The sequence below is a fragment of the Phyllostomus discolor genome, chromosome X (assembly GCF_004126475.2).
Source record: "Phyllostomus discolor isolate MPI-MPIP mPhyDis1 chromosome X, mPhyDis1.pri.v3, whole genome shotgun sequence".
NCBI classification, from domain to species: Eukaryota; Metazoa; Chordata; class Mammalia; order Chiroptera; family Phyllostomidae; genus Phyllostomus; species Phyllostomus discolor.
This window is the reverse complement of record NC_050198.1, coordinates 65,343,042-65,357,915: the sequence shown is the minus strand read 5'-3', so window position 1 is coordinate 65,357,915 and position 14,874 is coordinate 65,343,042. Positions and strand designations below refer to the sequence as shown.

The window sequence follows — 14,874 nt, the reverse complement described above, 5'->3', positions numbered from 1 at the left end:
AAAATCATAACTAATGTACTGCCTACAAAGATAAGAAATTGTAAAACTGATTTCACTCAATTAACTGTGAGATACATCAACTCCTTCATCCCCAGTGCCCTGCAAAGGCTTATTGCAGTTCTGACGGAACAAGTTTTCTGTGTTAACAATTACCCTTTACATCAAAATTAAGTATAATGATGAACAGTTTTCTCTGACTAATATTTGATGAAGTACTACTATGTAAAAAAGTTTTCCTCAACCCTCTTAGGGACCCTGGCTCAGTCACAAAATTTAACTCACAATGGTAGATTGGTAGATTAACAAGGGAAAGTCATACAAATTTATTGAATATAACTTTCACATGACACTATACAGTTTAATAGGAAAATGAGACCCAAAGAAATTGTTAAACTTGTATATTTTTATGCTAGGATTGATAGAGTGGAAAGTCATGGAAAGATATGTTACATCAAAGAATATGGGGTGAGTATAGTAAAATGAATATGAGGTGAGTGTGATAAACTGGGAGTAATTTAGCAAGGCCTGTTCATTTTGTTCTTCTTGGTATCCCTCCATCTTAGAGATATGGATGGTCCTTTTCTCCTGATATAAGGAAGCCACCTCTCATATGAGGGCCTTATGACTTACCTCAGGAGAGAAGGACCAAGAAAAGGTCAGAGTGACCTTCTTGTTTCTTTTTTCTCAAACTTCTTCAGCTTAGAACATTCAGTATTCCACAGTGCCATATTTTGGGGTAGCATGTTATAAGCCCCATCAGCTATTTTACCAGTCAGGGGCAAGGTTTACACCTACCTTCAACAAATTTATGGACAGGCATGAACAATTCCCAAAATAGTCAAAAACAATATATACCGTACCTAAAAGTATAAAGAAAATAATTTACTTTCTATTTGAGTACATGCCTATAAAAGAATTATAGCTGTATCGGGTTGAATTTTTTTTAATTGAAGTATATTTGACATATAACACTATATTAGTTTCAGATGTACAACATAACTAATTCAACATTTGTATACACTACAAAGTGATCACCACAGTAAGTCCAGACAACATCTGTAACCACACAAAGTTACACATTTTTTTCTCATTATGCAAATTTTTAAGATTTACTTTCACAGCAGCTTTCAAAGTTGCAATATAGTATTATTGACTATAGTCACCATGATGTTCATACATCCCCATAACCTATTTATTTTATAAATGGAACTTTGTACCTCTTGATCCCTTTTGCCCATCTCACCCAGTCTTAACCCTCTTCCCCTTTGGCAACTACCAGTCTCTTCTCTGTATCTGATTTTATTTTGTTTGTTAATTTATTTTGTTTTTAGATTTCACATGTAAGTGAAATCATACATTATTAATCTCTGCCTGTCTGATTGATTTCATTCTTTTAATGGCTGACTAGTATTCAATTGTATGTGTATATACATATGTGCTATATGTGTATGTCTATATGTATGTATCTGTGTGTATATATATGTATGTATATGTGTGTATATATACATTTTATGATCTGTCCAGAAAATATCCATACCTGTAATATGAAAAATAGAGACATTTACTGGAGAAGATACAAGATACAAGACACATTGTACATAGGACAATGATACCTCAGTCCTCTTCAAAGTAGGCACCTTGGGACCTCACACAGTTCTCCCAGTCACCATCATCTGCCCTGTTGTATTTTCCTGAATTTCATCAACAGTCTGAAATATCTTCCCTTTCAAAGGTGATTTTAGTTTTGAGAAAAGCCAGAAGTCACGGGGCACCAAATCTGGGCTGTACTGGGGCTGAGTCACCTGGGTGATTTGATATTTCACCAAAAAACACTGCATAAAATGTGGTACATCAGTGGATGCATTGCCATGATAAAGCTGCCAGTCACCAGTTGTCCATAGCTGCGGCCTTCTGAATCATCTGAATAGTTTCCACAGAGAAATGTTCAAGATTAATGCAAAATTTGATATAGATTCATTGCTCTAGTCACTTAGTCATTTTGAATACAATGGCCACACAGCACACACTGCTCACTCAGCAATGTCTACCACCCCCACTGACTAGTACAGTGAAGTCGTTATTGTTCACACATGTGCATTCCAGTCCCCTCTCCTTGGCTGTCAGGTTTCATTGATGTCATTGCAAACCATTCTCATTGTATTAACAATGACTGCATCTTTTCCATACCACATATGCACACAGACTGCATCATTCATACACACACACACATCACACATACATACAGATATCATGTCTTTATCTGTTCATTCATCGATAAACATTTTGGGTGATCTATATTTTGGCTTTTGAAAAGAATGCTGCAATGAACACATGGGTACATATATCTTCTTTTAGTATTTTTTGTTTTTTTAAGACTTTATTAATTTTTAGAGAAAAGGGAGGAGAAGAAGAAAGAAAGGGAAACATCAGTGTGTGGTTGCCTTTCACATGTCCCCCACTGCAACCCAGGCATAGGGCCCAACTGAGAATCAAACTGGCGACCTTTGTTTCACAGGCCTGCTCGCAATCAACTGAGCTACACCAGCCAGGGAAATTTTTTTTATTTTTTAATGACAGTTTACATTCAATATTATTTTGTATTGCTTAAGGCGTATAGCATAGTGGTTCCACAGTCATCTACTTTACAAAGTGTTTCCCTGATATTTCCAGTGCCCACCTGGTACCATACATAGTTATTAGAATATTATTGAGTATATTCTTTATGCTGTGCTTTACATCCCTGTGACTGTTTTGTAACTGCTAGTCTGTACTTCTTAATCCCTTCACCTTTTTCACTCAGTCCCCCAATCCCCTCTACTCTAGCAACCATTACTCTGATCATTAATCATTGTACCTATGAGTCTCTTTTGATTGTGTTTGTTCATTTATTTTTCTCTTTCGAATCCACATATAAGTGAAATCATGGTATTTGTCTTCCTCTGACTTACTTCACTTAGCATATAATATGCTCTAGGTCCATCCATGTTGTTGCAAATAGTAAGATTTTACTCTTTTTTATGGCTGGATAGTGTTCCATTGTGTAAATGTACCACAACTTTTTATCCATTTGTGTATTGATGAGCACTTGGGTTGCTTCCAAGTCTTGGCTATTGTAAACAGTGGTGCAATGAACATGGAGGTGTATATGTTCTTTCAACTTACTTTCATGTGCTTTGCATAAATACCTAGAAGTGGAATTTCTTGATCATATGGAAGTTCTATTTTTAAGTTTTTGATTAACCTCCACACTGTTTTCCATAGTGGCTGCACCAATTTATATTTATACCAACAGTACACAAGATTTTTATTTTCTTTATATCCTCAGGTTTGATTTGCATTTCCCTGATGATTAGTGATGTTGAGCATGTTTTCAGATGTCTGATGGCCCTCTGTATGTGTTCTTTGGAAAAAAGTGTCTATTCTTTCATTCAGTAGGATAACTTTTTTGTTTTGTTGACTTCCTTTTTTATTTGATTTCCTTCACTGCATAGACCCTTTTTAGTTTGATATAGTCCCATTTGCTTATTCTCATTTTCTTTTTGTTGCCATTGCCATTGGCAGTCAGATGCAAAAGAAAAATACCACCAAGAACGATGACAAGAAGCTTACCACATATGTTTTATTCACGGGATTGTAGGGGTAGAAAATACTTTTTATCCTGCCCTTCTCCTTTTCAGAATGTCTCACTTTGGTACACAGACAGAATTTCTGAAATCAGTTTTTGTTCTAGAACAAATTTATGAAATTGTACATCACTAAATGGACATATATTACCTGGTGAAAATCTGTGTTATTAAAATGGAAAACACAGTGTTTTTCCTTTTTTATCCCTTGCTTCTTTTTCTCTGTGTTGTACAGATGTTGAGCCTTCTGAAATATGTAATTTAGTACTTTGCATTGAAAATAGAGTCTAAGTGAACTTTGAAAAGTGTTTCTGCCTAAAATGTCTCTGGAATGAGTGTTTCATTTAGGGAAGAGAGACTAGAAAACAAAATTTTCACTTTCATTCTGTGCTAAGAAATGAAGTATTTTGTCATATTTCTGCAACTCTTAAGTAGGATGTTGAACACTTTCTTAAAATTATAGAAATATTCTCAGAGGTTAAACAAAAATGTGTTTGTAGCAGTACCTATAACACTTTGTTGGTAAAAATTAAGTAGAATAAGTCAGAAATACATTCTTTCAGGTCTATTGAAATCAAAATGGACTGGAGAGTTAAAAGATTTAATGTCACTTGTTAGTAGGGAACAGGTTGATGGGTTGCTAATGTGAATACTAATATTTCAGTAGCATGAAAAAGAACATGGGTAGGGGCATCTCCCTGTTTAAATCATGTGCTATCCCATAAGTGTCAGCTGTGAAGTAATTTTCAGAAATAGTCTGATTTCCCCATTGACTTCTGTTGTAAAACTGGAGCTGTGTTCCCATGGAAAATAAATTTGGCCCCAGGTTACAATAAAACACCTTGAAAATTTCAGAAAATCTTATAACATCAAGTATTTCTGGACACAATTATCAGCACCTGATAAAATACTAGCACAAATTATTAATACACAGTAGAGTGGGTCTTAAACTAGCATACTGTGAAGCATGCTATTATTCATTTACAATTCCAAATCTATTACCTTTCCATTTAAAGACATTTTACTTCTGTGATTGCTGTTGTTTTTTTAATAGATTTAACTCTAATTTTAGAAGGTGAATTTGGCTTCCTATATTTTTCATGGTTAGGCTGCTTACCTTCCTCTAAAGTGTTCTTACCAATTCTTATTCATAGATTATCAGCTATAGAAGGAAGACCAGAGGAAATGCTTCAAAATGGTCACAATACTTGATTCTGTGTTGCTGAAAATTTGTTTACTTATGTTTTTATATTTCTAAGTCTCCTACAGAGATCATTTTCTTTTTTTTTCTTTTCTTTTTTAATCCTCACCTGAAGATATGTTTATTGATTTTAGAGACAGAGGAAGAGAGAGAGAGAGAGACATCAATCAGTTGCCGCCCATATGTGTCCTGACTTGGGATCAAACTCACAGCCTAGTTGTACTTCAACCAGGATGTAAACCCGGTGACATTTTGGTCTATGGGATAACACTCCAACCAACTGAGTCACCGGGCCATAGCAAGAGATAATTTTCTATAAGTATGTCTTCTATAATTAGGAAAAAGTACCATAATTTCTTTTTATATGTATAAATTTAGATATGAGATACCTTTAGTCAGACAAATTTATATATTTTATTTTTATGCTTTGAATAGTAGTGATAGTTACCACTTTTCAATAAAATTTGTAAAACAATGATCTACTTAATTTCTGGATAACTACTATTCTAGAGCATACTACTCAAAATACAGATCAAAATATAATCCTGGACTAGAAGCATCAGCATCAGCTTAGAACTTGTTAGAAATTATCTGGCCCCTTGGCTCAGGCTCAGCAAACAGCAGTCTGGGTTTTAATAAGGTTATATTGTAGAACTACAGCAGAATCAATCTCTTTCTGTCTCTCCCTCTCTTCTCCCTTCCTTCCCCCCACCATGAGCAATAAACACACACATATGTAACCTATATGGAATATGTGTACTGAAAAAAGAAAATATATACATTTTTCTAAGTTTTTTCTTTTTCTTTTTTAATTGTTGTTCAAGTACAGTTTTCTGCCTTTTTCTCCCATCCCAGCCCCACCCCCAGTGCTCCCCACCTCTCTCCCATTTCCACCCACCCTAGTTTTTGTTCATGTGTCCTTTATAGTTGTTCCTGTTAACCCTTCCCCTTTCCCCCTGAAATTCCCTCCCCTCTCCCCTCTAGTCACTGTCAGCCTGTTCTCTATTTCAGTACCTTTTGTTATATTTTGTTTGTTTGCTTTTTTTATTGATTAGGTTCCACTTATAGGTGAGATCATATGGTATTTCTTTCACCGCCTGGCTTATTTCATTCAGCATAATGCTCTCCAGGTCTATCCGTGGTGCCACAAAGGGTAGGAGCTCATTCTTTCTCTCTGCTGCATAGATTTTGTTGGTGTTTTTTTGTTGTTGTTGTTGTTTTACTGTACCTAGTACATAAAAAAAAGATATGAGGCACTTTGCAAGTACTTATACTTATGTGTTTTGACTTAGCAAACATGTTCTGCACAGTTATACATTAAATACTTCTGCCTAATTCATAGATTTTCAAAACCCACTAACAGATATAATGACACCAACAACTGGTTATGGACTGAAGTGTGTCTGTCCAAAAATTGTATGTTGAAGCCCTAACTTCCAGAACCTCAGAATGTGACTTTTTGGAGATAGGGCCATGGGAGAGGTAATTAACTTAAAATGAGGCCCTGTAAGGGTGGGCCCTAATCCCATGTGACTACAGTCATCATAAGAAGAGGAGATAAGGACACAGACAACACACAGGGACCACCATGTGAGGATATAGCAAGGAAGTCACCATATACAATAAGGCAATGAGCGAGGCCACAGAGGAAACCAAACTTGCCAACAACTTCATACTAGATTTCCACCCTCCAGAATTGTGAGAAAATACATTTCTATAGTTTAAGCTACTCAGTCTGTGGCATTTTGTCATGGCACCCTAGCAAACTAATACATAAGTATTTGTACAAATGGTGATATAATTCAGTCTAACATCTAGTGTTTGCCTTTGAGGTACTATTGGATCATGTTCCTTAACAGAAAGCTACAGCTTTACAAAGAGTGCCAGAGAGCAGTATGACAAACTGTCCACCATGCACAGCAACATGGTAAAGCTCTACGAGAATCTTGGAGAATACTTTGTTTTTGACTCTAAGACAGTGAGCATAGAAGAGTTTTTTGGCGATCTCAGCAACTTCCGAACATTGTTTCTGGTAAGTAATATATCTGAAAGTATTACAAAGCCTGTTGCTTTTGTTTTTAAATAATGTCTTCTGTTGGAATTTTATATACCTATTAACCATATTGATTTGTTATAGCCCTTTAACAGTAATTGACAGATATTTTATACCTGGGACACAAGTAAAAATTGTTAGGTGACTTAATGTATAATGGAGACCAAAATGAATTATCTTCAACTTTGGGTACACAGGGGAGTTTTTCTACTGAAATTTTATAGAAAATCAATGAATTGGTGCTTAAATGATCCTGATTTTTATACAACATAATACTATAATTTGACCTAGCCTAAAATTCATATCTAAAGTATTCTTTCACATAATACATTAAAATACTATGATTGATTAACAAGTTTCTTTCATAGTCTAGATGAAAAATGGATTCTAAGTTGAACTATATAAATACCTTGAATATTTAAAGTTCCTTTCAGAATGTGGGCTCTTGTTTCCAGCTATAACTCTCAGGGATAATATTAAATATTAGCATTATTTGAAGGGGGCAATTAGTCTGCCAATTATGATGGTAGAGGGAAATGAAAGTTTTGCTGTATAAACAGTGTAGAACTACTCTGTATCCTGCTGTGGAGCAGAAGAGCACAGACTCTGATTATGGTAGTGAAGAAAAATATGCACTATAGTTGATATCAAACAGGTAAAGGTTCATCTATTTTAAAGAAGGAATTCTAGCAGTTATCCCCAGCAGGAAGACCAATCAGCAAACTAATTATTGTAGTTCAAGGTATATTTCTATCAAAAGTAGTTGTTTGTTAAATAAAGCTCCCTCTCTTAATTAATGGTGGTTGCCCCCTGAAATCATTTGGTTTTGGCATCTTGTACAGCCTGTGAGATACAAATATGTTTGCAGAAAGTGTTTGCTTTCATCTACCAACTTTAGGACATAGGACCTAGAGCACACCCCACTCTTGGTAATAGAAGCTAAACCAAAAGCTTTCATAAATATGATCATTTATCTTCATTTTTTGCTGAGAATATAACGTGTTTTGGCCTTTGGTGTTTGCCTCTTAATAGACACACATTTTTAACTTTTAAGCTGGCCAATAAGTAGTAAAATATGTTATACTGATAATGAGTGGTCCAACTAATTTTAGAACTTAAAAGTCATAAATATTATATGAACATATGAACACCCAGGTTATATCCACTTAGATTATTTTCAAAATGAAAAAAACAAAGCATGTTGAAAAGGAATGAGGACCAGAAAAGACACTTCCATTGACATACTGAAAAGTTAAATCCAATGGGTTATATTTGTAATATCAGTGTCTATGGGTGAATGGAGAGAAATAAATGTAATTAATATATCAAGTGCCTCATTTTAATGTGGATTGTACCTTAAAATATTACCTGTACTCCCCTTCCTGCTCAATACATAGACACAGGATAGAATTTGGTACATGTCTCCCATGTTAGAGCATTTAATGAAGGAACATTTCTCTGTGACAGCTTATGGTTAGTCATATTAGCCAGATACTTAGAAGACTTGCTAAGAAGTATACTCGTAGTACTTCTCAATAATAATTTGTTTAAAACATGTAAGGGTATAATTGTTAAGAAGACCTGAGTCTGTGCCCTTGGGCTATCAGTAATAAGCTATGTGACTGTAGGTAAGTCATTTATCCTTTTTAGCTCTTTGCTTATTTATTTGTTTATTCATTTATTCATTTAGTAAAGTGGAGGGATTATATTGCTGATCTCTAAGAACTTATTCTTTAGTAGTCTATGAGTCATGGTTGGAATTTCATAGAGTTATATATGTGCATTACATACCTAAAGACATACACATATGTCTACTGGCTTTACTTTACATGTAGCTCAAGTACAGGGAAATGATTTGTCACAAACCATTTTCATTGTAAATAAGTTGGCATTCGGTATTCCAGTGTTGAGTGCATTTAACTTCTTGAGAAACTGCTAAGAATCAGTTTTGAAGCTTTCGAAACAGGTAACCAGCCTCCACACTGTGCCCCGGCCAGCCATTGCCATCTTAGACAGAATACTACTACTACCACTTCTCTCTACCTATCTTTAGTGACTGGCTCACATAAAAACTAGGTGTGCAAGTTATTAGCTCTTTTGAATTGGGTTGGTCATGTAACCTCTCTGGATATCTGTTTCTTCTTTTACAAAATTTGGATAATTCCTGCCATGTCTTCCTCACTGCTATGTGAAAACACCATGTAACCTATGCTATGCAGATGGAGAGTATTATTAGCTATTCTCTATCTATCCATTTGATTATTATGTATTGATTACCAACTTGATTTTGGTAGTGCTTTAGTCTAGGGATAAAAGGAAGAGAATAGTCTCTCCCTATACATAGGTAGAGGGAAAGAGGCAAATAAGTGAAATATAATTGAATAAGCACTATCCTAGGAATATGTCAGGGTGCTATAATAATATTAAGGAAGAACTGCCTAACCCTTCCTGAGCTGGCCAGAGAAACCTTCATAGAGAAAGTAACATTTGGGCAGAGTCTGGGAAAATCCATAGGAGTCTGACAAGCAGACTTTGACCAGCAGATTTAAGGGTTTTACACCTGACCTATAAGATGAACACTCCTAAGTCAACATCACCAACTTCAGTCAATCATCTGTGCCCACCATGTTCCTGTCTCATAGTGAGCTTAAAGAGAGTTCACTCTCCCAGGGGAAGGAAGAACCCTGAAGGAAAGACAAAAATTGTAATCGCCAGAAGTTCCAACTTTTTTCATGTTTTATGTGTTTGACCTCAGGGTTCTTAGTGCTAAAAGCATATTGTACTGTAGATGGAAGCAATAAAATACCAATAGTGCTGAGAAGAAAATAAGAGTTCTGATTCATGTGTTACCAAAAATTATTTCCAGATGAGCTCAGAGTTTCATTTTGTGAGATCTATTTGGCATGTGTAGCATAAACAAAATGCACATACCAAAAAATCTTCCTCAAAGGGATATTCTCTAAAGGATGGGGAAAGTGGAATTAAACAAAAGGGGTTGACATGGATTAGGACCTTTTTCAAACTAATAACTTTCAAATTAATGAAAATGAAATGGGGTATTCTTCATGAAACATTGCTGTATTCAATATCTGTTTTATAATTATTCAATATCATTAGTATTATTCAACTAATGAAGATATTAAAGATATTCAAGATAAGTGTGCTATAAAATATATTGGCATAAAGATATATGTTATTGGAAGCATTTCTAATTTCAGAATTAAGACTCTCTTTCCAGTTGGCTTCTCTGAGATTGGAGTTTTAAAAGCTGTTTACATTATAAGCAAGATTAATTAATAATTCCTAAATTTAGGTTGAATATTTTATAGAAGAAAATAAAATTCCATGTTTATATAATATCTAAACATCTTTTTCCCTTATTCTTCTTTATCCTTCAGTCATTCTACTAGTTCAAATAGATGAATCCACAGTCATTTTTAGGGGCATTATTTTCAACAGAACATTCAAAATCAGTGAACCTTACACATTTTGTCACCATGCAGTATCTTGCTTAGACATAAAAATTAATTACAGCAGTTGAGAAAGTGTTTGAGGTGAATATAATACTTTAATAAGTTTCATAGCTCCAAATAAACTATAGAAAATATTTTTTTAAATATGTCACCTTCCTACTGCTTCTGTGTATTTTTGTCTTGTTTTTTAAAGAACAATATGTTACATAGGCACTCAAGAAATATTGGTCATGTATATGTTCTCATTCTATATCTGATATACTAGAAGGCTTTATAGAATTAGATTCATTGACATAACTTAAGAAGGAAATGTTACCATTACTACTAATCATGCTAGAAGATTTTCCCTTAACAAAATAAGTGCTACTGTTCATTTGATAAACTTTAATATTTTTAATCAGGACATTCCTTTAACAATTCTTGAACAGCTGTTAAAGGAACATCAAAATGACTAAGTGTTAGGAAGCTAAGTGATATGTATAAATCATGGAGTTTTTATCCCATTGTTCAGTCTTATTGCTTCTACCTCCTACATACCTTTGAATCCAACCATTTCTCTCCAAGCCCATTGACACCATTTTAGTTCAGGTGCTCCAATCTCTCACCTGCACTATTACAATGATGCCCTGACTGGTATCTGTGTCTGCTCCTCTTACCATTACTAACTTTGAATGACATCCTTTTGGCCTCAGGATAAAACCTATGCAGTTTAAAATTAAAGTGGTTTACAAAATCTAAAGAACTGTGGTTACTTAAAGGCCAAAACATCCAAGTATGTCTTCTGAATGAGCCATGTACAATCACTTAGTATGACCTCTTCTCCCAGACTGGGATGTCAGGTAGGGTAAGTGAAAGCCACAGAACAAAGCAACAGCAAGTGCCCAAGGGAACTTGAATGTGTTAGAATAGGAAGAAACTTTGGGAGTGTAGTATCAAAACTAAATGAAATCTCAGACACAAATGTGTGATTGTCCTTATGCCTTAATTGCTCCCATAGTTGTTATGGCATGGGGAGTTATGGGAACCAAAGTCACTCTTAATTCTCAGTTAGGGATGTGCTTCTTTCCATCTTATTAGTTGTTCTTTTAAAATCTAAACTTGTCTGAGAGCTCCTTGTGTTGGCTCATGAAGATACTTAATTTTGAGAAGCTCTCATGCCTCTCAAGCCACCTTCCTCTTTAAAGAGGAAAACAATCCTGTCTAAATTGAAACTATGATTGAAAAGCCAAAGTAAGCATCTGCATTTAGGTAGACTCAAAATACTAAATTGATAATATACAGAACATTTTATTCATTCATTAAATGCAATTTACCTTTAAAGAAATGAGGAGGAATATTTGCATTGCAAGATTGCATATGTAATTCCTGATCTAAGAAAACTAAGTTATTTTGACACATTTTTAAACCTGTAATTCACAAAACACTTGACATTTAATGGTAACTTTAGTGCAGTGTTATAAAAATTCTGGACTTACATAAGAAACCAAATATATTCATTAACAAAGAAGAGACTTAATCAATCATGTAAACTCTGTTATCCAGAATTTCATCAACTAAAATTTCTATTATGTGCCTCATAAATTGATATATCTTTCCTTTGCCAATAAAATGGTAATTAATATTATGATGATGTCCTTAAGAAACTACAAAGATCCTGATGTGTCACTTTGATAGTATAGTTTTATTTATAAGATAAATGTCTCTAGTTCTCATTACCTATGAATTCAGATGGGAGGTGTCACCTTAGTAACAATAATCCAAATATCACAAATTATTTCTTCTTTATCCGTTGTGTGGCAGGACTGAGCTCCCTGAAAAGTTTCAGTTCCCAGAAGTACATCAGGAGTAATCTCCTGTTGGCTCAAAAACATGTCACCTGCAATCACTACCTGATATTATCCCACAAATATTTGAGTGCCTGCAATTCTAGGATGCCGTAACATTGAACAAAACTGACAAAGCTCTGCCTCTATTTCTCCACCTCCCCTTACTAAATGCCTTTGCTGATAAAGTTGTTTTCTTGGCCCTCAGTGGAAGTGTCTGCCTATGTCTGGGGGGGAGTTTGCAGTCTCCTACTGCTGCATATTTGCCCCCAGTCCTCACAGTACCATAATGGGCTTATCCTCAGTGCAGAGATAGCCATGCTTCATAGGACCCTTCATAAAAACAGTTCTTTTCCCTTATCTCATGATCCCTTTCTCCTTAGTCACTTAAATTTTTTTCAAGTCCTGGAGAGCTGAAGGGTTTAAGACCATAAAATCCATGATTGCTCTCCTGCCTCCATTTTGTTCAGGAACCTAGGCATGTATCTTCCTTTTCCTAAAAGACAGAGATAAATAAAATACCAGCTCAAATACTTTCATGCAAATAGAGCCCCTAAGGGCCCACCAGCTCCCTCTATTTAATCACACACCCAGATAATTCCCTTTGAGCTCAGCTGCCACCAACCATGCTACTGTAGCCTTAGGTTTACTTTGATCTACTGCAATACTTTGAAAATAGGCAATCCATGTGAAATATATGGTAACTCTATTAAGCAGAATATTTGACCAGAATACCTCATTCTCTAGCTGTGCAGAGAACAGCCTTTACTGTATTATACACAGATCTTTGGATTCTTCTTTAAAAAAAGGTCTCACCTTTCAACTGTTGTATTCTGTTTGACTATTTACTCTAGGCCAAAAGTAAATGTCCAATTTTTCTGAAATGATTGTTCCTTGTATACAGAAGTTAAATATTACAATATAAGGAACTAAAGGAATATGTCATAATGTAACTGTGCAAACTGGGCTTTGGCCACTTGGCACCCTTATATATGACCCACCGATTTATGTTGAAGGATAAAGATTTTTATTAACAGGGATCCTACCTTGGTGGAGTGGGGTGGGGAGAGAACGGACAGCACTCCTGCTCAGAGCCATCCTCTCCATGAGACCCAGAAAAAACTTCTCTTGTTCCCTAAGACTACAAGCCAAAACCACACCCAGAAGTTCCCCATTTTCTTGTCTGTCCTTTTGGAGTTTAAGCCAGCCATGCAAACAGATCTTCATCTTCTCTGGAATGTGCACTCGTGGGTTTCAGAGTTGCCACCTTCTTGCCGCAGCTCTGTCCTTCAGGATCTAGGGTACACTGTTACCAGTCTCCATGTAGGGATCTAGGAATTGTGTGCTGTGCTGTACCGGATCATGGTGTCTCAGATGCTGGAGCCTGGCAAGGAACATGCCCCAGGATGGGCTCTCATCCATGTGTTGTCTAAACCCATGGTGGGTCCAGCATCTTGTGGTCTCACAAGTGGTCTCATCCTTGTGTAGAGCAGGGCCAGAAACCCAGAACATCCAACTGCTAAAAGCCCAGAGAAAAAGCTTGCACCAAGCTTCAAAGAAAGAGAATGACTTCTCCATACCAAGTGCCTGTACCAAGAGTGCAAGCAAGTCAGGAGAAGAAAGTCTTTCCATGCCTTTGATTTTAAAAGGCCCTCCCAAAATCCCATGTGCACAGGAAGCCAGTGAAAGTGCCCAGCTTTTCCTACAGTGCATCAGTGTTCACCGTTTTTGTCACCTCTTTGGTATTGTTGACCCACATTCAGTCAGCGGCCACCTTTAATCAGAGAAAAAGTTTCCCAGCCACACACAGGTACACAGGCATCTGTCCATCCAGGGTAGAGCATCTATCTGGCCCCTGCAGCTCCCCACCCAGCACTATATAAGCTCCTACCACCACAGCTATGTTACCAGTTCTCACAGTCAAGTTGTCTTTGTTTACATTTTGTCCCAGGCAGCAGCCTCCTTCTGCATGAAGTCCACCCCTACAGGTTGTTTTATACTGCCTTTGTTATATAATGTGCCTTAAACTCCATGCCTTCTCCATCAGCACACTTTCCCCCTTGGAGAAGGCATGATATTTTTAATCTGCCACCTCAGCAGTCAGGTGCCCCACTGCTTCTTTGCAGGAATTGGGGGGTGTTACCCCGTTTTCCAATGACCTCTGGTCTGACCTATCCTGTTACAGTATTGGCATACATGGTATGTAGAGGACCCAAATTCCCCAACAGAATTAAAGTGCCTATTGGTATAAAGAGTGTTTAAACATGTATACATTTTAGATTAATATTATAGGATTATAAAATATCATAAATGTTTCTAAAAATATTTCTGAAAGTTGTTGGCATTGTTTATGGCAAGCTGAATATTGCCCTTTAAAAATATATGACAATGAAATAGTTAACACTGAAAAATACTAACAAAATCAGTTCAATGTCTACACTTTTCTTATTGAAGTCTAGTAAGAACTAGAACCAGGAAGCAAAATGCAGTATTTTTAGTTCTAGTGACAATACCTCAAATAGAATTTTTCAAGGAAGTACTCCCTATAAATAAGTTATTATTGAATTATGTCCAAACACCAAGCAATAGGAAAGTTGTAAGATAAGCAGCAGGGTATACAATATGACCTTTTCCAGTGGTCTTAACATTGTCCAAAGCTATTGATTATCATCAAAGTCTGCTTGTTACAACCTGAGCAGGA

At 35.9% G+C, this 14,874-nt stretch overlaps 1 protein-coding gene across 4 annotated transcripts in view; it reads left to right on the top strand.

The window, feature by feature from the left end:
• Positions 1-14,874, top strand: part of DIAPH2 (diaphanous related formin 2) — a 914,500-nt gene that overhangs the window by 629,408 nt on the left and 270,218 nt on the right. For all 4 annotated transcript variants that reach the window (XM_028522433.2, XM_036016530.1, XM_028522432.2 and 1 more), the window contains one exon: positions 6,692-6,856. In XM_028522433.2, the coding sequence (XP_028378234.1) occupies positions 6,692-6,856 (165 nt within the window). The remainder of the gene's footprint in view (positions 1-6,691; positions 6,857-14,874) is intronic.